The 26,747-nt window shown below is 40.5% G+C and overlaps 1 protein-coding gene across 1 annotated transcript in view; it reads left to right on the top strand.

The window, feature by feature from the left end:
• EYS (eyes shut homolog) overlaps window positions 1–26,747 on the top strand; it is a 1,492,075-nt gene that overhangs the window by 222,748 nt on the left and 1,242,580 nt on the right. Inside the window, exon 10 of the mRNA XM_084624916.1 lies at window positions 7,954–8,058. Coding sequence (XP_084481042.1) covers window positions 7,954–8,058 — 105 coding nt within the window. The remainder of the gene's footprint in view (window positions 1–7,953; window positions 8,059–26,747) is intronic.

Raw genomic sequence — 26,747 nt, 5'->3', positions numbered from 1 at the left:
TAGATTTTAAACCCAGTTTATGTTAAAATGGTACAATTTCTCATGTAGAGAAGATCTTAGTGAGCAGGAAGAAATAACTGAGTGTGAGAAAATTATAAGGAAGTTTTGAACTATTGGTCACAGGCAGCTTCAGTTCAGTAGAGAAAGGATTGGGTCCACAATATTAATTCAATACATACAAGTCAGTTTTGCTTTCTCATGAATGTGTTTGCCCTAAAGTAGGCAGGTATGTTGAGCAAATAGATAATATTTTACCTAATTGTTTTCCATACGTAGTTTCTAAGGTGTCAAAATTAAATTATTCATTCTTAAGTACCTTAGTTGGTTGCACTGTATTTTTACATTTTTGAAGAAAATTTACATATACAGTAGGTGCCTCATAAGCACTATTTTCAAATATATTGTCCTATTGTTATTAATCTGCAGCTGGACTTCAAGAAGCCTGTTTTTCAGCAGTGCCTCATTCAGATTATAGCATATATGGAATATCAACTCTGCAAAATATTTGTTCTCCACCAGTTCCGGGAAAGAAAAGATACAGATTATCCAGGAAGCCAAGTCAATGTACAGAATGGGTGCTATTTAGCAAATATTGTGATGCAGTCTAAATTTATTTTTATTTGTGCGCAATCTACCAATCCTCTACCACTTCGCCATCAGATCTAATGTCCTGTTGTCCCTTTAACACAAGAAAAATAACAAACATACATGAAGAAGATCAAAATTACATCCTGGCATTTCTTTCCTTTTTAGTCTGTGAGAGGGATGTGGGAAATAGTGGCTGCTACTAAAAAAGGGATGTCATTTGAAGTCTCTTCAAATGCTAGCCAACTACATGTGTCTTATTTACCCAAATAATTCCTGTTTATTTTTCTTCTGTTTATTGGATTGATTAATGTCTAATCTGACAATAATGAATCCTATGAGATTCACAGTATACTGCTCCCAAAACAGATTAAAAGCTTTGAGGTACTTTGCACAATTTAAGTTTAGTCATCAGATAAAATGTGAGGTTATTCTCTTATCAACCAGAAGGAAAAATTCCACAGTTATAATGCTCATTACTGAAAGCATAAAGACTTCTGTAATAGGAATCTTACCTCTTCCATGGTATGTCTGAAGCAACAAAATACTTGGTGGGGACTTACATTTTCCATCCGCTATATTTGTAAAAAGGAATATTTTTCTATTAGTTGGTCAATAATATTTATTAAAAAAAACCTGAAAATTGTCTTTTTGCTAAAATAGCACTATTTTTAACTGTTAAATCAGTAACAGCCAAATTTACCAAAATAATACCAAATTTTATTTTGTATAAATACTGTTAGTATATATATAACCCAAGTCTTAGTCTATTTATCCTTGCAAGCTTTGAGTGGGCCTGCATGCCAAACAAGCTAGCTCTTGTTGAGTTGTCTTTGTGGCTGTTATGGAAAGTGTTGCTTTTAAACATAAGCATGTGTAATTGACTAGCCTGGTAGAATTGTACTAAACCACTATAATTAATTTGCTGTACATTTGAAGAAAGTCACTACTGTAGTTCATATGTGTTTTAGCTGAAGTGGGATCAGCCCTGTAACAGAGCTCTGACTCACGGGCATGTCACCTCCTGCTGGTCATCTGGAAATTAGCTTGATTCCAGCCTCAGACCACCTCCTGCTGGCCGTTGTCTCCCTACCAGTACCTGTTTCCAGTGAATCTCCACCACTTGTAGCACTTCAGGCCCTGCATCCGTCCCAGACCCTGGTACTCCTTAGCTTGGGGTGCTATCCCACAGAGGAGCCCCAACCACCCTATAGCAACCTTGCTTCAGTGGCTACTGCCAGTCATCATCTAGCCCCTTCTCTCAGGGGAAAACTGCAGTCTGAAATGGCCACTCATCACTGGCAAAGGGGTTAGACCTGCTGCCTTTTCTTGTCCTGGCTGTCTCCCTGCAGCCCTAGTACCTCCTCAGGCCTTTGCTACAAAGGCCTTAGCCTGGGAGGTTGCCAGGCCAGAGCTCCCCAGCTCAGCCTGCCCTTTCCCAGTACTGCTCTGTCCAAGGTACCCCTGTCTTTACCAGGCAACTAGATCCTTCTTACTCCACTATTGGAGCAAGACTCACTTCCTTTTCCCCAGGAGCCCTTCTTATATTGGCCCTGCCGGGTCCTGATTGGCTGCCTCAAACCCGCTTATGATTGGCTCCACGGGGCAGCCCTTTTCCAGGGCTGTTTTTAACCCTTTCCTGACTGGAGTGGGGTGACCACCCCACTACAAGCCCATTGCTAGTTGTGGAGTTTTTTAATGCACTGTACAGTCTTCTGAATTGAGTAACACAAATACAAAATTGCTTAGGAAATGGGGTCTTTGAAAATAAGCACCCATAGTGTAATTAATAGATTCAACTGTATATTAACATTAAAATTTAAAGCATGAAGTAATGGATATTTCTGTTAACAACTTCTGTCCTGGAGTCACTGTTTTTGGCCAAACATTTATGGCAATTGGATGGTCATGAATATTTCAAGGTTGTCTTTTGAGCTGGGATTAGTTGCATGGTGGAAATAAAATGGTAACATGGTATGTCTCTTGGTTTCCTATCTGACTGAGTGTGTTCAGAGGATAAGTAGGAACTATTGTTCTCTCAGAAACAGTGGCCATATTTGATGTATTTTCTCTGAAACAGCCAGGAAAGCCTGGCATCCATGTGTTGTCTCTTACTTCAAGAGCATGAGCACTGAAGTTACCCTACCAACTGCTTGAAAGAAGTTATGGGGCTACTCTGTGTGAAGCAGAAGCAGCCGCTCAGTGCTTCTCCCGTCACAGCACATAAAGAAGGTCTTATAGACTCATAGACTTTAAGATCAGAAGGAATCATCACAATCATCTAGTCTGACCTCCTCAGATCATGGTTTAAAGACTTCAAGTTACAGAGAATCCACCATTTACAGTAGTTTAAATCTGCAAGTGACCCATGCTGCAGAGGAAGGCGAAACTCCCCCAGGTCTCTGCCAATCTGACGTAGGAGAAAATCCCTTTCCAGCCCCAAATATGGTGACCAGTTAGACACTGAACATATGGGCAAGATGCACCAGCCAGACACATTTACAAGCTGCCCACAGTACAGAAAAGGCAACCATTTTGGTTTTCACTAAGAATATATATTTGTTTTACCTAAAAGGGTTTTTCTGCTTGATTTCACATTTCACATAAAAAAAATAGATTGTCCCTACGTTTTCAGGTTTCAAAGTAACAGCCGTGTTAGTCTGTATTCGCAAAAAGAAAAGGAGTACTTGTGGCACCTTAGAGACTAACCAATTTATTTGAGCATGAGCCTACCTTTTCAGAGGTTCATAATCAAAAGTGAAGTGGTGAACATTTTCAAATAAAATCTGTCATCTCTTTCTCACAACTGTAAATAGCAAACTTTTCTTTGAAAGTCTAGGGAAATCAGAAGGAAGAAACTAGAATGATTTTGAGGAGTGAAGGAATGACACTCTAACTGGATAAAATACACAGTTTGCTGTTTTGTATATGTCAAACAAAAGTTGGGTCCAATTATCAGTTCTCTAAATGTGTGTGTGTGTGTGTGTGTGTGTGTGTGTGTGTGTGTGTTTATTGTAGCTGACCAAAATTTGTAAGATACCCAGAGAATTAAAACACATACAAACCATTTTTAGTTAGCGTAATATGACTATTTTCAAAGGCACACATGGCATTAAATATTTCAGCCAGTGTTTTTGTTCAGATTTCCTTTTTCTTGATTGTGATGCAAATAATATTTGCTAGTTTATACTATAAACCACTTGGAGGTTTTTTCAAATGTTTTTAACAGTTATGAGAAAGGTATTTTCAATGTTTGATAAATCAGATGATACTGAGTGGCATATAATTGCTTCTTTGTCAAATGAAGCAATTTAGCTGTAATAACAGCCTCCAGGCATAAAATCAGCACCATTATTATCCGACCAAATTTTTTATCGTTTTATTATTATTCTAAATGAAGAGCAGAATTCACACATCTATCTAGTTTGGTCATAGATATACAAAAGCAAAATAACTTAAAACAGTTTGACGTGTGGCAATTCCTATATTGTTTTACGCTGAAAAACAGCTGTCCTGCACACTATTAGACATTTGTTTCCTGATGTAAACATCCATACTAAGTCTGTGGAGTACTGTAATACAGCTTAGTGTATGTTTAGAAAAAAATAGACTCTGTTATGAAGCTTTCACATGAAATGGTCTGTATTGGTTATGATAGCAAAGATAAAATGCTTTTTCTGAATTAGGTTTGATGAGAATTTACTTTTAGCTGTAGACTATAATAAGCATTTAATTGAGTTTTTACATAAAACTATAAAGTAGATTGTCTTCATCTATTCTTTGTCATCGTTGACAGCATCATTGCCCTCCCCATCACCCAGAGTTCCAAACTGAAGGTCATTTTTATTCCTCTCTCACATCTCTGCACAGCCAGGTTTTGTATTTCCTTCTCTAAAACATATCTGAAGTCCCACTGTTTATCTCACTGTGCTCTGACCATTTCCAGACTTCCTCTCAGGCCTCCTCAGTAGCCATGTCACCTTCTCCAATTCAATTAAAACATGGCCATTGAAATTAACCTCCTTGTCTGATGATCAGGCCATAACACTACCCTCTTTGAAGGTCCTACACAATGCTGCTGTGACCTATATCTCTGTTATCTTCTCATCCTCTCCCACTATCCTAACCATAGCACTAATGACAGCCTTGATGACCTGTTTGTCTTGGTTGTGTATATAACTATGAAACTGCCATGGCTTTGTTTCTGTGTAATATACATTTAATTCTCTAAGAACACTGTCTTGAGATACTGGAAGCTATTTGGTGCTCAGACTGTTACAAAGACTACACATACTGAATGCCCACTCGTGAAGACTTCACCTTTGTTTGTTTTGTTTTATTGTTCGCTTGATCTAATGCTTTCAATTAATGTGCTCTTTGTGTACGGAGGAACATATGAGTTCCAGGAACAACAAGTGAAACTCTGAAAGCATTCAGAGAAGATAAAGAAGCAAGGAAAAAGTTTTCTCGTTAAAAAGAAATAAAGAAAAGGTAAAATGGCCACTTGATGGACCTATGGAATATATTACGTGTCTCCATTTTGAATTGAAATCTGGCCCTTAGAGGCTGAGTTTCTTCTCCCAAAAAGGAAAGAAAATTAAGAGATGTGGATGAAAATAGTTCTCACAAAGAAACTTGCTGAGGGTAAAAGCTGGGAAACTTAGTCACAAGTCCACCCAATTTAGACTTAATTAATATTCTCTTTTATTTATACAATTTCAGGCAGAATTATTGTCACTAACAGTGTCCAAACATACATTTATGTCAGACAAATAATAATAGACAAGGCAAAATTGATAAGTGAGCCCAAATTACGACATTCTGCAGTACTGGGAAATCCTTCTATCTTCCATGATAGTTGTGCCTTCTCTGATCCCTTGGTCTGATTTTTCAGTCCCATTCTTCAGTTTCTGGTCTGGTGTTTTTACAGTTTGGGCCTGTGTTTGCATAGATCTTTTATACAATTCTGCAGTACAGATTACTTAATCTTTATCCAATTGGCTTTTAGTACAACCACCTCTGGGTTTTAGGTAACCTGTACATTATGCATGCACAAGCTTCAATTATCCAACTTCTGCATTTTTCCTGATGGTTTTGCAGTTTCTAGCTCATGTCCTGTGTCTTCCCAGGAAAAAAAAAGGGTTTCTATTTATCATTACATGTTTGTGTATCTCTTACTTACATCTTACAACACAACGTATTGTTTCATCAGTAATAACATTTTAAACAAATCAGTAATTCTATGTAAAAGAACTGGAAAAGTCACCCCTATTCCAGCAAGGTCTGGTCTTAAGTATTACCTCATTTGTACTCATTCATTATCCATTTTTTAAAATAGTTAAAATATAGCTAACAAAGCTTTTAATTTTATCATTTAGCAATCCTTCATTTTATATTTCAAAGTTATAAGTCAATATATGTGTATTATCTCCTTCTACGCTTTAATCTATTAGAAGGCAGGGGAATTAGAGAAACATGATAATTCTTTAGTGTCAACATTTCTTATCTTCTTTAAACATGGGTTTTGCATTCAAAGTCCATTTTCTGTTTGTGACTCATTACAAAGAGACTTCAGAAATTTTCCTGTGAATGCTTTTTGAGGGGTGTCTCAAGTTTAGGGCTTTGAAATTAAGCAGTTGTTAATGGTACCTCAACAAAGGGTAAATGTTTGAGTCTTAAGATCAAAATACTATCCAGTCTGAGAAGGTACTTGTGCTAATTCATCACATGTGGGAAGAAAAAGGCCCAGTTAACAGGCAAAGTTGACAACGTAGTCTGTCACACCTCAGATGGCATCAGCAAATGAGGATTCCATGTTTCTATTATTTTCATTCCATTTTTCCCTAGTGTCATTTGTCTCATTTTACCATCTGTTTAAAAGCTGAAGGGGAGAGGAAGGAAGGAAGATCAATCTTTTTTTTTTTTCTTACACATACTTTTGCTATTATACCTCAGCCTCATGCCCAGCTGAGTCACTCAGAGAGGGGGCCTTCCACATGCTAATCTCCACCTGCCTGTGCAGAAGTGAACAATAGTTGCCTCTGTGGCCCCATTCCCTCCCGCATAGCTTAAACTCTACAGAAAGCCTTCCAGTAGCCTCAGATCCATATATGGGAAGGAGTCTGGGCCAGAAGAGAAAGAAAGATGTTGAGCTGGGAGAGCTAAACACAGTACCCTCTAATCTCCAACAACACTTCAAGAAATATACTTGTACTGTATTGACTTTCCTGAAGATTATCCATTTGGTTGTGAAACCTATTTGAGAGCGTGAGGAGGCTGGTCAGCTGAGGGCAGGGGAATCGAACAGGAAGCTCCAGTGAAGCCACACTTCAGTGATTGCCACTGGGGGGTACAAGGAGCCACAGGGCTTATGTGGAGGCAGAGGGCCTCCATGCAGATGGTCCTTGACTTCCAGAAGATCCCCTGAAATCTATAGGTTCTGGAAGTTGAATCTCTTGATTCATGTGGCTTTGTGTGAGTGTGTTGCAGAAGGAAGGCAAAACATTTCCCTGAATAGAAGAATGCAGATAAAATTCAGGAGATGTTCAGAGTTTTCCACCCTCTGATCAGAATTCCCCATGGAAGGGGGAATCTTGGCCAAATTGCTGTGAATGTACCGAGCATGTATTTCCCCCTTTCAGTCCATATTTTTGACAGACCACAGGATCCTTCTTTGTGTAATGAGTCCTAATTTAATCATACTGTCTACTTTCACTTTTAATTTTCTTTCCACCTCCTATCTGTACTGTTCCTATTCCCATTGTCCCACTGCACATGATTCTCTGCCACCTTTCTCCTCCTCTTCCCTTGTACATGCTAGAAGGAAAGAAGGAGGATACACCATCATATGATTGATCAGCTCGCTATAGACCAAAGTTTGAAAACAGCTGTTATACGTAATTGTCTATAAGTTATTGTTCCTCTGATTTTTTTTATATGCAACAAAATATATGTTGCCAGCTTGTTTCAATAGAAACAAGGAGTGAAAAGAAATAGAGTGAACTGGACAATTTGACAAAAAATGTTTTGAACACAATTTTGTAATGGAAAATTGTAATGGGTTTCTAGGTTTAAATATATATATATATATATATACACTAGGTAAAACTCTCTATTTCCCTAAGAGTGCCACACTTTGAACTATCCCTGTCAAAATGGACCCATTGTAACTAATGAAGCAGAAAGATGCATGGCACACAGTTCATCCATCAGGCCATGCGTACAGTAGTAAGTGCACCTTCAAAGGATGCCCTGAGGTCAACATTTAAATTGCGGTATTCTGATAGTGCTTTTACATTGCAAATACTTTCTTCCTGGTTTTTAACGGTTCTGCATAATTTATCATATTTTCTTTATCTGCAATTTCAGGAGAAACGTGCTCTGTGAGCACGGATGAATGTCTGGACAGGCCCTGTAGAAATGGAGGAACCTGTGAAGATGTAATGAATGGCGTCAAATGCAATTGCCCATTTGGTAAGGATTTATAAGTTTTACATCACTCTGCATTACTCTGACTAAAGTCACATGTATGTTGTACTGCTGTTATTGAGATGTTATCAAATATTGTAAGCTAAGAGCGTCTTGTCTGCTTCTTGAAAGACACATTGCTATTATTTAGAAAAGTAAATGTGGAAGCTCTTTGGGAACATTTGTCTAAAATTAAACCATGAAGAATTTTGATAAACAATAATCTAGCTCAGATAAAAAATTGCCTGTCAGTCTTTCATTCTAAGCCTTAAAATAAAACAAAACAATACATTATTTAAGGATAAGACAGCAATTCTTCATAACTAGGCCCACATATGGCAATTTGTATACATTTGTTTATTAATTTAGTTATCTGATTTTACACCAGTTTAAACTGGGTTTTTTTTTCTGTTTTTTGTTTGTTTGTTTGTTTGTTTGAAATATAAGTCCCAATTCAGGAAGACATTCCTATATATAAGGTTCCTATATTTGATTCAGCAAATTAGCAGCAGTAAATATTTAAATTATGGTAGCACCTATAGTGTGCTGGGTGATGTTCAAACACAGAAAAGAGTCTGTCCCTTTCGTGTAAACCCCACACTGATTCTGGAGGTTTAACAAGAGTTTGAGAGCTGAACTAACATAGTTGGTGGGATGTTAAGAAGGTCAGTTAGCAAGGCCACCTGAAAAGGGGTCAGGTTTCCTTTGAAAAGGACTGAAGATTTAGCTAAAAGGAGACACAGGAAAGAGGAGATTTTGCTCTGTGAGCATGGTTTGCTTGAAATGAGGAGAAAAAAGAATTGGAAAAGGCCATAAGAGTTGAATCCTGTGGTGGATTTCAAGATGGGGCAAGCCTCCAGGGAATCAGCGTTGGGCTGTGGTATTAAGCTAAGGAGCAGCATTTTGGGGAAGATTTATGAAGGGCTAAAGTTCAACCCTAGGGGAGAGTGGAACTGGCTTCAGTTTTTATTTTTTGGCTTGGTATTTACTGGAAACCTCTGGGAGACTCCTGTGGACCATAGCTGTAAAGGAAGGGTGAAGCTTAAGACCTTGGGGAGCCTGAGATGAATGCAGGTACACAGTGAGCCCCAGAAAGGGCTGTTGGGGAGGTCTGCAGATGAACAAGGTTAAGAAGTAGCCCAGGGAGGAAGCAGCAGACCTGAGTGGAGAGACCTGGTCTACTTAATACAGGACCCTTGGTCTGGAGCTCAAAGAAGAGGAAGGGCTAGGGTTCTCCTACCAACCACCAAAAAGAAAGACTTTGGAGACCAGGGGTAGAAAGACTTGAGTTTGGACTTGAGCCAAAGACTTGATGCAGACAAGACAGTCAGACTGGGGAAAGGAGTAGCAGAGTGAGCAATGTGATGGCAGCAAACAATATGTTGATGATAGCTGTGTGGTGGATATTGTTTGTCTTTTTTAGGGGGTGTTTAGTTAGGAGGGATATTGAAGGGAGAGGGACACTGAAAGAGAGGAAGATGAGGGAGATAGGGCAAGGGAAGAAGAGGGTAGTAATGCTGAGGTGAAGAGGCTCTGAGGGAAGGGAAGGGTTGATGCAAACAGTCAGCTAGCATAGAGTAGATAAAGTTCAGTGAAAGCTGTAGAATTTTTTCTGAATGCCCAGAGGTCCCTACTGCCCCCTCAGCTGGAGTCTCTGTCTCGCTCCTCTTTACAACATTCTCCCAAGTCCATGTGGTGAGAAAGAGGAAGAAGAGACTCCACCTGGTTCCTAGTTCCCCAGAGTGGCAGTGAAGGGGCTTCTCCTCTGCACAGTTCTATGTCTGGGGAGGAGTGCCCCGGTTTTTTTTCTAAATATGTATAAGTATTTCTTATACCAAAGAACCATAGTAACACACTTTGAAGCCAGGTTTTTGTTTGCTATAATTCTCTATACTAGTACTTCTAGCTTGCTAGGTTTTGTTTATTGTGGTTTTAGTTCCCAGAGCTATCTGGGACTTGGTACTGTACATCTGATGTGATTGATAACAAGAATGTACTTGGAGCACATCATTTTGGGATATGGAAACTTGTTCACTAGAAACTGGACTGCGTGAATAAGGGTGGATATGATAGAGGTCTATAAAATCATGAATGGTGTAGTGAAACTGAATAGGAAAGTGTTACTTATCCCTTCACAAAACACAAGACTCGGGGGGAGGGGGGGTGTCACACAGTGAAATTAAAAGGCTGCAGTTTTGAAACAAACAAAAGGAAATACTACTACATATGACCCAGTCACCCTGTGGAACTTGTTGCCATGAGATGTTGTTGAGGCCAAAAGTATAATTGGATTCACAAAAGAATTAGGGAAGTTCATAGAGGATAGGTCCATCAATATCTATTAGTCATGATAGTCAGGAATGCAACCCCATGCTCTGGGTATCCCTAATCCTCCAACTACAGAAAAAGAGATTGGACGATAGGGGTGGATCACTGAAAATTGTCCTGTTCTGTCCGTTCCCCCCCAAAGCATCTGGCACTGGCTACTGTTAAAGACAAGATACTGGGCTAGAGGGACAATAGCTCTGATCTAATGAGGCTGTTCTTATATTCTTAAATGACCATTGACTTCTGAAAATGCTTAATACCTTTTCTGCACTGCCATTTGCATTTAAATGTTTAGTGTTGTTATGGGAAACTGGATTTGAAGAATGTGGTCTAGTGATGTGAATACACAACTGGAGGCCGGAACAAGAGAGTTTTACTCCCAGTTCTAACATATGGCATTGGGCAAATTGTTTACTATTTGACTTCCTTTTCCCCATCAGAAAATGTAGGTAAATTTGCTTTTCACAAAGGTGTTATGATGGGAGTTAATGCACGTGGAGTTAATGTTTGTAAAGTGCTTTGAAAAGGAAAAGACACTATGTAAATTGTAGGTATTATTACATTGATTCTAATAGGAGAATCACTTCCAAATATGAAAGAACTAACTCCAGGTAACACATGAATAAGAAATGAAAACCTAGCTTCTAGTCTCCATGCTTTAATTGAATATTAATATCTTACTGGCTTTCTGTCAGTAAATAGGTTTCCTTGATCAAAGGAACAATAGTTATTGGGTTTTTTTGTTGGTGGTGCAAATAAATAGCCCAGCCTTGTTTTTAACAGAACTAGTAATATATATTTCCAAGGAAAACAACACAAGATGAATAAATAATTTGGTTATAGACAGTCTGTTTTTCTTTAAATGAAAATATATGGGTCAATAATTGAATGTTTGACTAGATGGCCCACAGCTAGCACTTCATTTTCTTGTTTTCCTTTATAAGTATATTCATTTATTGTATCTGTGGCCTCCTGAGAAAGTAATATATTAATGAAAACTTGCAGCTCTATTTTGTGTAATCTTTTGGGCATTACTGCCTTAATTTTAAATAGTTTGGTTGATAAATGTTTATAACCATTCCCTGGTCACTTCTTCTTTTCAACTCCTTGTTTGTTATGCTTGTTTGTTGCGTCTGATCTTTTGGAACAGTGACCATGTCTTCCTGTACAGTACAAAAATGAGGCCTCTGGGCACTATTGCAATATAAATACACAATCTAAGGGGTGGGCTATCATATGTGTAGAGTGGGTTTGCTTTTTAAGTAGTAGTAGTAGTCTAGCTATTATGGTAATGTGTAGAGAGTCTTCAATCAGGGATCAGACCCTAATTATGCTAGCAGCTACACAATCACATAACAAAGAAATGGTCCCTGCTATGAAGCCCTTACAGTCTAAGTCAAGGCATAGACTTTTTTTTTTAAATGCCAGAAGGGATCATTATGATCTAGTCTGCACTCCTCTGTAACATAGGCCATAGAACATCACCCAAGGATTTCTGCATCATTTCTGGTTAAGCTATAGAATATGTTTAAGAAAAACTTCTAGTAATGATTTAAAGACTAAGACTTGGATGCACAAAAGGAGTGAAGAATCTAAGTCCCATTGTTAGGCATTTTGCTCATTGCAGTGAGGCCTGCTGAACATCATAGATAACTAAACTCCTTGTATGCATGTGTTTTTTCCAGTAACACTTTCCTAGCAGTTATGTTTCTGCCTGAAGGCATGTGCATTGCTGCCTATCTCCTACGTAAACCCCAGAGTGATTCACAAACTGGAGTAAGGTAGGGGTTTGGCTACCTAAATTGAGTATGGGGGCCAATCCAGTGGAATGCTCAGTGGGTTTCTACTGGGTTGGGCCCCAAAGACAAATTCTCACAAAATAGCTGGTGGTGGAGGACCACCTCACTCACAACTTTTAGCCTAGTGGTTAGAGTATCCTTGGATATGTAAGACCCGCTGATTAAAGTCCCCCCATCCACCTAAGCAGGAGGAGGGATTTGAACAGGGACCTGCTCTGAGTACTCCAACCACTGGGCTATGGGATATTCTGAGGTGTTCCTCAGCCTCTCCTGTTGAGGCTATTGCATTGTAGATAAATAATTAGTCACTGAAGAAGGCAGACTGGACTGTGTCTCTCACATCCTGGGTAATCACCAGGCTATAGAATCATTTGCATGCTTTTATGTGTTCTCTCTCACATGCGCTCTCTCTTGCATATTCATATGTATGGGTCAGAGAGTGTGCGGTCCCTGCCTAGCATGCTGGTTTTTTATGCATTGCAGTCTGAAGTGCCTATGTTTCCATATTCATTTTATAGGAGCTTGGGCACTTAACTCAGGCTCTGTTAATCTCACTGATTTTGTTAGGCACCTAAAAGTTAGGCACTGTGGTGCTCAGTGGCACAATGCCTAACTCCTTTTCTGCATACAGGTCTAAGTGACAGAGAATCTACCACATCAGTAGGTAAATTGTTCAAATGGTTCATTGCCCGCACATATTAAATGAGGGACAACAGGTGAATGAAACAGAGGGAACACAAGGAAGCTTTGAAGTAGCTAAAGCTTTTCCTCTGTTACACCTGGAGTATTGTCTATGATTCAAAGTGATAACTTAATCATTAACTTTCCAGAAGCAAAAAGCATGATTGGTGTGCCCAGGGCAGGCAATATTGTTTTATGCCACCAACACTGATTGTTAAGGGGATATTCAGGCCACAACCTGGAGGGGATCATGGCCGCAGGGACTGTCTCTTATGTGTATGTACAGAGCTTAACACAATGGGGCCCTGATCTCAGTTGTGACCTCCAGGTGCTACTCTAATGCTGCTGCAGCTGCTTCTTATAATGTAGTCCTAGGCTCATCCCACATTGTGAAGGATTCAGATCCCATGATCACCAAACTCTTACACACTATCACATATGCAGCAGGGGTTTTGGCATCAGCGATATCTACTTCTCAATAGAAGTTAGGAGAACTTTTTTCTAAATTCAGCACAGATTCTATAGAAATGTGTATATTTAATAGAACATCACATGAACACATTTGCTAACATTTTCCATTTTAAATAGTTTATCTAAATTTTCACACCACACTAATTACATGTTTTCAGGGTTCCCTCCACACTCTGAACTCTAGGGGTGGGGATTCGCTGCTCCAGGCCAATGGGAGCTGCTGGGAGCAGTGGCCAGTACATCCCTCGGCCCACGCCGCTTCCAGCAGCTCCCATTGGCCTGGAGCAGCTAACTGCAGCCACTGGGAGCCGTGATCGGCCGAACCTGCGGATGCAGCAGGTAAACAAACCGGCCCGGCCTACCAGGGGCTTTCCCGGCACAAGCGGCAGAACAAGTCTGGGAACCACTGATCTATAGGTTACACAAGGTGTGGAGACAGAGGGCTTGCTTCTCCACTGTCTTTTGCTTCATGTATTTATTTACCCATGTGCCAGTGTGTGAAATACGAGCAAATCTGAAGGGGTACCATTCTATACCCATCTAGGTCTAAAAATCTCTAAGTGGTACATAATGCTAGGTGTTTAGTCATGTCTGACTGTTCCAAAATGAGTGAGTTTCAGCATTAGCATGGGAATGAAGAGCTGAATTTTTACTCAGATCGAGCCCCTCTTTGACATTCAAAAGTTGCAAAGTGACTAAAAACTGTCCAGCAGAAGGGGACCCCCTGCTAGTGCAAGTGTGCTGGATCAGACCTCAGCTGATGTTTCCCTTCCCCTAATTGGCATAGGTCGCACCATAGGGCATGTTAGAGCATGGCTTGAGCACAGCAGAGCTCTGCTCTCCTCTGTAATTCTCCAGTGGAATAGGGTCCAATCCCCATTGGCCACATATATACAGCTTTACTAACCAAACACATATCTTTTGGACATCTTCGGTACATGTTGGTTTCAGTCTCTAGCCTCCTGGTATTCGTGCTGAGGTGTCATGAAAACCCAACTGGATTTATGACCATCCTCCCATCTCAAGCTGCAGCTATATATATCCAATGTCATTTTTTAAGTTTGTTACCACATAAATTCTAAGCTGCTTATAAAATCATACAAGTAGAACTGTTGGGGAGGGCTAGTGAGTTAGTAAAAGGGTCAAATACATTCCACACTTGGGTTAAAATTTTCCAGTGATCAGTACACTCTTGAATGATACTTATAAATATCTTCAGGTCTCACTACTTAACCACTTTCAAATGCCAGTGGATGCTCTTGTATGTGTAAGAATGATTGTGCATGCCTATAAATGTGTGAGTTCTTTCAAATATCAAGAACTGCAAACATGCTGAGAGAAAGGAGATTGCATCTTTCTTAAATGTATGTATAAGTTCTGAACTTGTACAACATGATGCTGTCAAATAACCAAACTTTCTTTCAAAAATTATATTCTTCAAACAAGCAAAGACACTAGACTTATGTTAAATTTCAAGCTTCAGCCATGTTTAGATGCAACAAACACCCAAACATTTTCAAAACAAAAGAGAAATGATCTTGTTTTCATTTTCAGAAGATCGATAATATTTTTCTTCCGGTAAAGTTCATAACACTGCCTTATCTGGGGTGGGGGTGGGACTGGGGGTGGGGAGGTTTCTCTCTCTCTCTTTTTTTTTTCCTAAGAAACTTCTCCAAAATTTAAGTCCTAGAGATTCATAATTTTCTCATAAACATTGCCTCAACATATACTTCATAGTATGTTAGTAAATATGTTGATTTATGTCAATATTTTAATTCAAACAAGATTGACACAACCACAGACTCTGTAAGCCTTTCTTTTATGCTACCAGATAAATTCATCGAGAATAGGTCAATCAATGGCTATTAGCCAGAATGGGCGCAGATGGCGTCCCTAGCCTCTGTTTGCCAGAAGCTGGGAATGGGTGACAGGCGATGTATCACTTGATGATTACCTGTTCTACATAAGAAAGGCCATATTAGGTCAGACCAAAGGTCCATCTAGCCCAGTATCCTGTCTTCCAAAAGTGGCCAGTGCCAGGTGCCCCCAAGGGAATGAACAGAACAAGTAATCATCAAGTGATCCATCCCCTGTTGCCTATTCCCAGCTTCTGGCAAACAGATGCTAGGGACACCATCCTTGCCCATCCTGTTCTGTTCATTCCCTCAGTTACGCTTAGCATTGGCTACTGTGGGAAGACAGGATACTGGGCTAGACGGACCTTTGGTCTGACCCAGTATGGCCATTCTTATGTAGATGAAACTTAATAACTGATGAGACTTACAAAATCTACCAGAATAAAAGCTGAGTTGCAACCTTTGAATAGGTTTCAGAGTAGCAGCCATGTTAGTCTGTATTCTCAAAAAGAAAAGGAGGACTTGTGGCACCTTAGAGACTAACAAATTTATTTGAACATAAGCTTTCGTGAGCTACAGCTCACTTCATCGGATGCATGCAGTGGAAAATACAGTGGGGAGATTTATATACACAGAACATGAAACAATGGGTGTTACTATACACACTGTAACAAGAGTGATCAGGTAAGGTGAGCTATTACCAGCAGGAGAGTGTTGGGGGGGGGGGCTTTGTAGTGATAATCAAGGTTGGCCATTTCCAGCAGTTGACAAGAACGTGTGAGGAACAGTTGTGGTGGTGGTGGTGGGGAAATAAACATGGGGAAATAGTTTTACTTTGTGTAATGACACATCCACTCCCAGTCTTTATTCAAACCTAAGTTAATTGTATCCAGTTTGCAAATTAATTCCAATTCAACAGTCTCTCATTGGAGTCTGTTTTTGAAGTTTCTTTGTTGAAGAATTGCCACTTTTAGGTCTGCAATCAAGTGACAAAAGAGACTGAAGTGTTCTCCGACTGGTTTTTTAATGTTATAATTCTTGACGTCTGATTTGTGTCCATTTATTCTTTTATGTAGATACTGTCCAGTTTCGCCAATGTACATGGCAGAGGGGCATTGCTGGCACATGATGGCATATATCACATTGGTAGATGTGCAGGTGAACTCTGATAGTGTGGCTGATGTTATTAGGCCCTGTGATGGTGTCCCCTGAATAGATATGTGGACACAGTTGGCAACGGGCTTTGCTGCAAGGATAGGTTCCTGGGTTAGTGGTTCTGTTGTGTGGTGTGTGGTTGCTGGTGAGTATTTGCTTCAGAGTGGGGGCCTGTCTGTAAGCAAGGACTGGCCTGTCTCCCAAGATCTGTGAGAGTGATGGGTTGTCCTTCAGGATAGGTTGTAGATCCTTGATGATGCGTTGGAGAGGTTTTAGTTGGGGTCTGAAGGTGATAGCTAGTGGCGTTCTGTTATTTTCTTTGTTGGGCCTGTCCTGTAGTATGTAACTTCTTGGTACTCTTCTGGCTCTGTCAGCCTGTCACTTCCTGGACACTATGGTGCTAATAAGCGATGGGCACATAAAAACCACCCTATGCCCTGGTTCTCATGGGTGACTTTAATTTTCCTGATATCTGCTGGGAGAGCAATACAGCGGTGCATAGACAATCCAGGAAGTTTTTGGAAAGCATAGGGGACAATTTCCTGGTACAAGTGCTAGAGGAGCCAACTGGGGCGGGGGGGGGAGCTTTTCTTGACCTGCTGCTCACAAACCAGGAAGAATTAGTAGGGGAAGCAAAAGTGGATGGGAATCTGGGAGGCAGTGACCATGAGTTGGTTGAGTTCAGGATCCTGACACAGGGAAGAAAGGTAAGCAGCAGGATACGGACCCTGGACTTCAGGAAAGCAGACTTCGACTCCCTCAGGGAACGGATGGGTAGGATCCCCTGGGGGACTAACATGAAGGGGAAAGGAGTCCAGGAGAGCTGGCTTTATTTCAAGGAATCCCTGTTGAGGTTACAGGGACAAACCATCCCGATGTGTCGAAAGAATAGTAAATATGGCAGGCGACCAGCTTGGCTTAACGGTGAAGTCCTAGCGGATCTTAAGCATAAAAAAGAAGCTTACAAGAAGTGGAAGGTTGGACATATGACCAGGGAGGAGTATAAAAATATTGCTCGGGCATGTAGGAATGAAATTAGGAGGGCCAAATCGCACCTGGAGCTGCAGCTAGTGAGAGATGTTAAGAGTAACAAGAAGGGTTTCTTCAGGTATGTTGGCAACAAGAAGAAAGCCAAGGAAAGTGTGGGCCCCTTAATGAATGAGGGAGGCAAACTAATGTCAGAGGATGTGGAAAAAGCTAATGTACTCAATGCTTTTTTTGCATCTGTCTTCATGAACAAGGTCAGCTCCCAGACTGCTGCGCTGGGCATCACAACATGGGGAATAGATGGCCAGCCCTCTGTGGAGAAAGAGGTGGTTAGGGACTATTTAGAAAAGCTGGACGTGCACAAGTCCATGGGGCCGGACGAGTTGCATCCGACAGTGCTAAAGGAATTGGCGGCTGTGATTGCAGAGCCGTTGGCCATTATCTTTGAAAACTCGTGGCGAACGGGGGAAGTCCCGGATGACTGGAAAAAGGCTAATGTAGTGCCAATCTTTAAAAAAGGGAAGAAGGAGGATCCTGGGAACTACAGGCCAGTGAGCCTCACTTCAGTCCCCGGAAAAATCATGGAGCAGGTCCTCAAAGAATCAATTCTGAAGCACTTACATGAGAGGAAAGTGATCAGGAAGAGTCAGCATGGATTCACCAAGGGAAGGTCATGCCTGACTAATCTAATCACCTTCTGTGATGAGATTACTGGTTCTGTGGATGAAGGGAAAGCAGTGGATGTATTGTATCTTGACTTTAGCAAAGCTTTTGACACGGTCTCCCACAGTATTCTTGTCAGCAAGTTAAAGAGGTATGGGCTGGATGAATGCACTATAAGGTGGGTAGAAAGTTGGCTAGATTGTCGGGCTCAATGGGTAGTGATCAATGGCTCCATGTCTAGTTGGCAGCCAGTGTCAAGTGGAGTGCCCCAGGGGTCGATCCTGGGGCTGGTTTTGTTCAATATCTTCATAAATGATCTGGAGGATGGTGTGGATTGCACTCTCAGCAAATTTGCGGATGATACTAAACTGGGAGGAGTGGTAGATTCGCTGGAGGGCAGGGATAGGATACAGAGGGACCTAGACAAATTGGAGAATTGGGCCAAAATAAATCTGATGAGGTTCAATAAGGATAAGTGCAGGGTCCTGCACTTAGGACGGAAGAACCCAATGCACAGCTACAGACTAGGGACCGAATGGCTAGGCAGCAGTTCTGCGGAAAAGGACCTAGGGGTGACAGTGGACGAGAAGCTGGATATGAGTCAGCAGTGTGCCCTTGTTGCCAAGAAGGCCAATGGAATTTTGGGATGTATAAGTAGGGGCATAGCGAGCAGATCGAGGGACGTGATCGTCCCCCTCTATTCGACATTGGTGAGGCCTCATCTGGAGTACTGTGTCCAGTTTTGGGCCCACACTACAAGAAGGATGTGGATAAATTGGAGAGAGTCCAGCGAAGGGCAACAAAAATGATTAGGGGTCTGGAACACATGACTTATGAGGAGAGGCTGAGGGAACTGGGATTGTTTAGTCACGGAAGAGAAGAATGAGGGGGGATTTGATAGCTGCTTTCAACTACCTGAGAGGTGGTTCCAGAGAGGATGGTTCTAGACTATTCTCAGTGGTGGAAGAGGACAGGACAAGGAGTAATAGTCTCAAGTTGCAGTGGGGGAGGTTTAGGTTGGATATTAGGAAAAACTTTTTCACTAGGAGGGTGGTGAAACAGTGGAATGCGTTGCCTAGGGAGGTGGTGGAATCTCCTTCCTTAGAAGTTTTTAAGGTCAGGCTTGACAAAGCCCTGGCTGGGATGATTTAATTGGGGATGGGTCCTGCTTTTGAACAGGGGGTTGGACTAGATGACCTCCTGCGGTCCCTTCCAACCCTGATATTCTATGATTCTATACCGGAAACCTACTGACCGCTATGCTTACCTACATGCCTCCAGCTTTCATCCAGACCACACCACATGATCCATTGTCTACAGGCAAGCTCTGCAATACAACCACATTTGCTCCAAACCCTCAGACAGAGACAAACACCTACAAGATCTCTATCAAGTGTTCTTACAACTACAATACCTATCTGCTGAAGTGAAAAAACAGAAATATCTTATGTTATGGAGGTTTGGTCTTATTTCTATCCAGACAGCATCTTGAAAAAGTTTTCATGCTTCAATTTACTAACCTATTCACACTGAAAAATGTATACCGCATATGCTCATTCATTAAACAAAAAAACAAAGAAAACCTCATGCATCTAGAAGCATCCTCTTCCAGTTTATGGGCCTTTATCAGGCAAAATTCTGAAGGCTCTAAAACTGAAAACCCAAATTCGTGGTACTTACTGGCCCTAATTTTATACCCTATGAATATGCAGATGAGTCAATGGAATATGGAGGTAGGGACAGCTCCAACCTATGTCCAAGGGAAATCATGGTGATTACCTTAAGATGTGAAGTATATCAAATTTGACCCATTGCAGGGTTGCCATCTTTCTGATTACAGAAAACCAAAGAACCAAGCTCTGCCCTGCTCCTTCTCCTATGCTCCACCCTTGCCTACTCCATTCCCCCCTCCCTCTGTCGCTCCTCACCCTCACTCACTTGCTCATCTTCACCAGGCTGGGGCAGGGGTTGGGGTGCAGAAGGTTGTGAGGGCTCCAGCTGAGGATGTGGGCTTCAGGGTGGGGTCAGAAATGGGGGGTTCAGGGTCTGGGAGGGAGCTCAGAGTTGGGGTGTGGAAGGGAGTTCGGGCTGCAAGCTCCGGGCAGCGCTTACCTCAGGCGGTTCCCAGAAGCAGCTGGCATGTCCCTCCTGCCCCTAGGCACAGGGATTTCCAGGGGCCTCTGGGCGCTACCCTCACCTTCAAGCAGTGCCCCCACAGTTCCCATTAGCCGTGGTTCCCAGCCAATTAGAGATGCAGAGCCAGCATTTGGGGTGGGGACAGCACACAGATTCTCCCTGGCCTCCCCCGCACCTATGAGCTGGAGGGACACGTTGCTGCTTCTGGGAGCTGCACAGAGACAAGGTAGGCAGGGAGCCTAACTTCGCTCTGCTGCACCACCAGCCGGACTTTTAATGACAATGCTGACTGGAGCCACCAGGGTCCCTTATCAACTGGCTGTTCTAGTTGAAAACAGGACACCTGGCAACCCTAACCCAGTCCCTGTTAAAAGCTAAATTAACTTTGTCAGATAAAGAATTTATTCCTGTAATCCTCCAACATTTTATTATTGTCTAATCTCCTAAAAGCCAAAATACTAGTCCAAACTAAATTAATTACAGTTCATACAATGAAATCTTTGTCAACTCATATTTTAATACTGGCAATCAACACAACCCAGTGTATCTTTCACAAATAGGCAATATAATGGAACAGACTGAGGACCTCTTCAAAGTTTAAGCAAATGAATTTCCCTTTCTTAAATGTAGGTGATTCTAAGAAAATCCAAAGTGAAAAGAAACCTGGCCTCTCAAATCACCTACCTGCACAATCTCATAAAAGATTTTCTCTTAAATCTGACCATAGAAAATTAAATTCAACAGCCTATTTACTATGATGCCAAAACCAAGTCATTTAATGTAGCATCAAACACTGACAGCCCAGGATTTGCATAATATTTAAATGTATTAATATAATTAGAAACACTATATAAATCATCCATAGCAGGAACAGCAGAAGCCATGGAAACATGAAATGTTTCTTCATTCTTACTATTGTCTCTATCCACTCTGTCTTTAGGCAAGCACAATTTTCAGAAACACATATTGCTGCACAAAAACTGAATACATTTATTTTCCATTCTCCAGAATTTTCCATAAGTAAATAGTTCTATTTATTTTTATTGAGAGGGTTTTTTAGAGCTTGGCTCAGCAGGGCCAGTTTCAATGATGAAGAAAGAATAATTCTTTTAATGATTTTACGGTATTAGCAGTTCTGGGATAGACATCATCAGGTACATTGAATTTTGCATCTTCAGAAAGTAGTCAGTAAAAGTTGCAAGAAAGTTCGTTGTTTTTTTTTTTTCATTCCATGCTGCTGTAATCATTCCATGCTCAGGACGTGTTTAAATATTTGAATGGACATTAACAGACTACACTGTAGATGATATACATGCAGAATGACATGCTGCTGAAAGTTAAATATAAAGGAGTAAATTGAGAGTAGCAGTAAGTATAACTGTACCAGCATCTTATACCTAACAAAGTTGGTACTTGAAAGAAGCATGATGAATGCCTCTTCTATTCTGGCTGTTATCAAATGCAAGTGACATTCTCAGTTCAGACATGACAGTGAAGTCACAGCTTATATTAAGAAAATAGAAACAAATGGAGATTTTTAGCAAACAAAAAATATTGTTAAGGGAACCATTTACCTAAACAACTCTGGCCCATAGATGAAGGATGTCTTATGGCTAAGAAAATGAACCATGAGTGACTCAGGAGATCAAGTTCAGTTTTTGGCTCTCGCATAGACTCCTACTGTGACCTTGAACAAATCACCTAATCTCTTTGTTCTTCTATTTCTCATCTGTAAAACAGGGATGATATTACCTTTGTGTGTTTAGACTGAAAGCTGTGGAGGGCAGGGACCCAAGGACTGTATGATATATTTTTTGTACCCTGTTATGAATGTTTGTTCTCAGTTTTTTTGCTTGTTTCAACATCAGTCTAAATGGATGACATGATGAAATACAATCAGCAAGTGACAACGTTCACAAACCGTAGGCCCATACTATTATTTGTTCCACTCAACTTCCCCATCTTCTTAATATAAACTTGTTTAGCACACTGCAGGTAAGTCTATATTAGTAAATGGTCATATATAGACAATGATAAAACATCTCTGTTTACATTCAGGACACTATTGTGGATATTTCAGACCAAAACCAGCTGATGTTGGCACACCTTTACAAAACCACTTTAAATGTGAATTGCAAAGCCAACTGTCTGTGTGTGTATAATATATAAAAATGGCTTCTCAGTGTGTTAGGTACTATGGGAGCTAATTCTCACTTTTTTGTTCACTCGCTTGTTTTGACATTAGAAGTGTCAGTTGTTGTCTCCTCTTCTTAAGTGGGGGAGGGTGTTTGTTTGTCGTGATCTTCAAAGACCTAGATGAGGCCATGACCTCTTGAGGAAACTTGAGCTGCTTCTACACGCTGCTAATGGAATCTGCAGGAGGAGACCAAATAATACTATTTGGTTCCTTTACTTCTCCTCTTGAGAGAGAATGAAGCCCTTCCCACGGGTTCCTTATTTTTGCACCCATCATGGGGAGAGCAGAATGAAAAACACCTCTCTGCTTCTGATGCTCTCCATTGCTGCCCTCCCCATTGACCTCTGGCAATGAGAACAAAAAGAAACACTTCTTGCTAGATGCATTGTTGTTCACCTCCCTCAGACCTTTAAGGAGGAAAGGGATTCCTACAGTTGATCCCTTGCTGCTCCTTTCTTCTTGAGAGAAAAGGGGGAAGATGAAAAACCCCTTCCTCTTACCTGCTCCCTTTAGTCCTCATCACCTTCATGCTTTTGGGAGGGGAACTGGAGAGTAAAGAACCCTCTCCTGCCCCACCAATACTTCTGTTTTCCAATCAGCAACCCTCACTTTTCAGAGGATAGCAACAATGGAAAGACTAATTGGTTATGAAAGGGACTGACAGTAGGAAGGCAAATAAAAAAAGTCTTCCAAGGGTTGCTTTTTTTTTAATTAGGGAGATGTGACAATCTCTCCTTAAGCCCCTCATCTTAGGCAGTATATATTATTTTCTCATTTTGTATCTAAAAAGTCAATAGCAATGCTAGAGCATTAATCTGTATTCCATTAATTTCTCAATGTTTTTGAGTTTCAGTTCTTTGGGGATGTGTTATTTCACAAAAGCTTTCGAAATCTGGTATTCGATCATGACACCTCTGTTGTTTTCATACATCAGCACTATTTTTCATAGTCTTATTCCCTACTAATAAAATTACATCTAAAATTGTCTCTAGGGATGCAGTTCTGTCCTCAAATATGCATGCACAGAGTTATATCTAAGAGAAGAGCTGGCCCTCCTACCTTTATCATTAATCTAGAGAAGCCCTGGTATTCAGCCCATCCAGATCATATTAATTTCATATATGATCTGCTTTAGTTATGCTCTTTATTGCATTTATATTCATAAATTAAAAATTAGCCTAGATCTGTTGTTGTCAAATGGTATCCCTCACTCTTCAAATGATTTAAGACTAGTTTATTAAAAATACACTAATCCACTTGATGTATTTCTTAGAAATTACATTGTTTGCCAATACATTTTTAATGATACTTTTATCACTAAACAAAATAAGGCTCCCTATTCCTACAGATCCTTAAATCATGAAAGTGCAACTCAAAGGTCTCTGGACTAGGTGACATGGCTAGTGCCTGGACTTCTAAAAATAACGACAGAAAATCATCTGTTTCTTCTCAGGATTTGGTTTTGTTTTCTTGTTGGTTTGTTCTTTTATAGTATAGTCTCAGTCTAGTTTAATAACTACAGATATGTTCTGATATTTTAAGTAACATGACTTGTGGGATTTTACTTCTCTAATGCAATATGTGGTACAGTACAAGATGATAAATATGCAAAGAATAACTTTGTTGAGTGGAATGGGATTAACTAGTTAATGTCTTTATCTCTTGTAAATTTGAATCACTTCATGATATATTCTATCCATCGATGCATGTGCCATTGTCAACATTTAAGGTGTCTGGTAGAAAAAACAAACAAACACATTTTCCAACTAGCTCTACTAAAAGTTGAAGCTCTGGAGGCTGCTAAGAGCCTGGTCATTGGAAGGTTTTGTGTGATTTCTAGCGTGGGATATTTTTGTTTTGTTTAAAGCACTTACAGATTGTTTCTTTTTTATAAACATTACTCAGTAGTCACAATGTGGGAGTGTTGTGCCAGGAAGTAAGAACTATTATTCCCATTTCACTGACTGGGAAATATAGGGAAAAGGCTTGATCTTCCCCCACTCCTCAAAAGTGACTCATGATTTTGCATGCCTCAATTTTTGGTTGCTGAGCTTGAGACACCTTCAGAGTGTTAATTACCCACATTCTGAAAATCAGACCTCATTAACATGTGTTCAGCTAAAATCAACAAGTGTTAAAGGGGTTTGATTTTCAAAGGTGGGAGGATACTCAATATTTCCTGATACTCTGGCACCTTTAACATGTTTCTCACTCAGAACCCAAAACTTGAAGTAAACACAAATCTTTAGCCACTTTTGAAAATCTTGGCCAGAATGGTTGTCACTTTACTAAAGACATAGTCCCAAAGGAAGAATTAGTGTTACTCCTTTTTGACCTGAGCAGCTAGAAAAGTTTGGAGCCCTGGGGATGTTCCAGTTGGGAGCATAAATTGATGATGGAGTCTGGTATTATCTCTGATGCAATCTTGATTATTTACAAGAAATGTACAATATCATGTTTCTCTGAATGCAGGAGGAACCAAAAACAACAGATAGTTTTGACTTATTTTAGGTGGGGACCCTTGTCTCTCAGAGAAATTTTATATTAAGGGCACATACACCCATGAGTTTCAGCAAGGTTTTAACTCAACCCATGACAAGATTGAATCCAGTTAACACCAGCATTCTCAGGAGTATAGATTTTATTTTTCCTAGGCTTAGTCCACTAGACCAGGTACTCTTACACTACTAAACTGATCTACTGATGGTTAGACCTATGATACATGTTTGCTGTGGACAGGAAACTCTGACTATTCCGTGGGAGAATGGGAGACAACCTCCATCTACAATTAAATGATCTAGACAAAACTCCACAAACAGATTAGTATGTTTTCCCCATTATCTTCCTCTTATGAGCCTTTCCCTGGAAGCAATCTTGCATCAAGCCCCATACTAAAATCCTTTGGGGGTGCAATGCAATAGAATAAAAAATCAATGTAATAGAAGCATAACAAAATGCTATCCAAAATGCAAACACAGAAAAATGAAGGATGTGCAATTTGACCAAAAGAGATTGAAATTGATGATAACAAATATAATGGTCATTCTAATTAAACCCTAAAAATGTCAGCAAAATGACACTAGGGAAAGTTACATTAAGCAGGCCCTAAAAGGTAGTTATAAGATTGATATGGCTTAACCTTAATCACATAAATAATGGAAAGTCACTTGTGCCTTTTGTCTGTTATATGTTTCACCCCAAGAAGACTGAGTGCAGCTCAAGAATGCTTTCCCTGTCTCTTTTTGTTATATAACTCCCGCACCTTTTTTTCTAATAGACAAATTTGTCTGCCATCATCTACTATCCATTATGTCACCTTCTAAAACAAGCTTGGTATGCCTTTTCCTTTTTACCGTAATCCATTAGGTATGGACAATAAACAATATCTGGGTGAAATACACATTTCAGATTACATGTAAATCACTCTTAAGCAATATTTAGCATAACCACTCACAATGCACTATATGGGGGGGGGGGTTCTTATCTTGGGGTGGACATATGTGAGCTGTTTCCCCAAAACACAAATTGCAACTTATCAATACAGAATTTACTTTAAGGTTTAAAAGTTAAGAACAGTATTATTAATCCTTCTTCACAGGGAAAGTCTACAGATTCCATGACAACAGGGCCTTGCAGCCCCTTGGAGGCAGAATCAGACCTGTCAGTCAAGTCAGGATGGGAGTAGCTTCAACCCTGAAGATTCCACTTAATCTGCATCCAGCAGCTGCAGGCAGCTTTACCAGACACCCTGCTCAGAGCAACACAATTTACAAAACAAAAAAGGGATCTTTTGATGTCTAAATTTAAACTTATTTGATGCTTAGGAAGTAGGACCTTACAGCAAACTTTCTGGAGACACATAATCTAATACAGGGGTAGCTGGCTGCAGCAGCTTTCAGCATGGCATGTCTGGGCAGGCCTGTCTGACAGGAGCACCTTACAAACAATGAGAGGAATAAAGTGTCAAAGAAGAGCACAAAGTTCCTGATCCCACTCATTCTTCTGATTGCCAGCCCCCACTCGGGGCTATCTAGCCCCTGCTCACCCTGCCATGTCCTACTTGTCTCTCATGCTTCCACAAGCTGTTATATATGTGGAGATGAGAGGGAGAACAGCTCAGATGTGGAAGAACAGTCAGGAGGTAAAAGGTGCCTCAGACGATCATTTTCTTCTATCTATTTTTCCCTGACTCTTCATGAAAGTCTGGGTTCACCTTTATGTAATCTGCCTCAATCTCTATGGGATTCATGAGGAAAAATGGCTTCTCCCTGGAAGGCTTCTCCCACCCCTTCCTCCCTATAGTCTTAGGGAACATTTGTAAATTGAAAGTCTCAATTTAAGGATCATCTTAAGAGTGAACTCTTTCAAGTGATGCATTATTCTGTCTTGCTGTACTGCTATATTACTTCATGATTGTCATCT

This window comes from Lepidochelys olivacea, assembly GCF_965140295.1.
Source record: "Lepidochelys olivacea isolate rLepOli2 genome assembly, chromosome: 3".
Classification (NCBI taxonomy): Eukaryota; Metazoa; Chordata; order Testudines; family Cheloniidae; genus Lepidochelys; species Lepidochelys olivacea.
The sequence above is the reverse complement of the archived record's forward strand: the minus strand, read 5'-3'. Positions and strand labels throughout refer to the sequence as shown.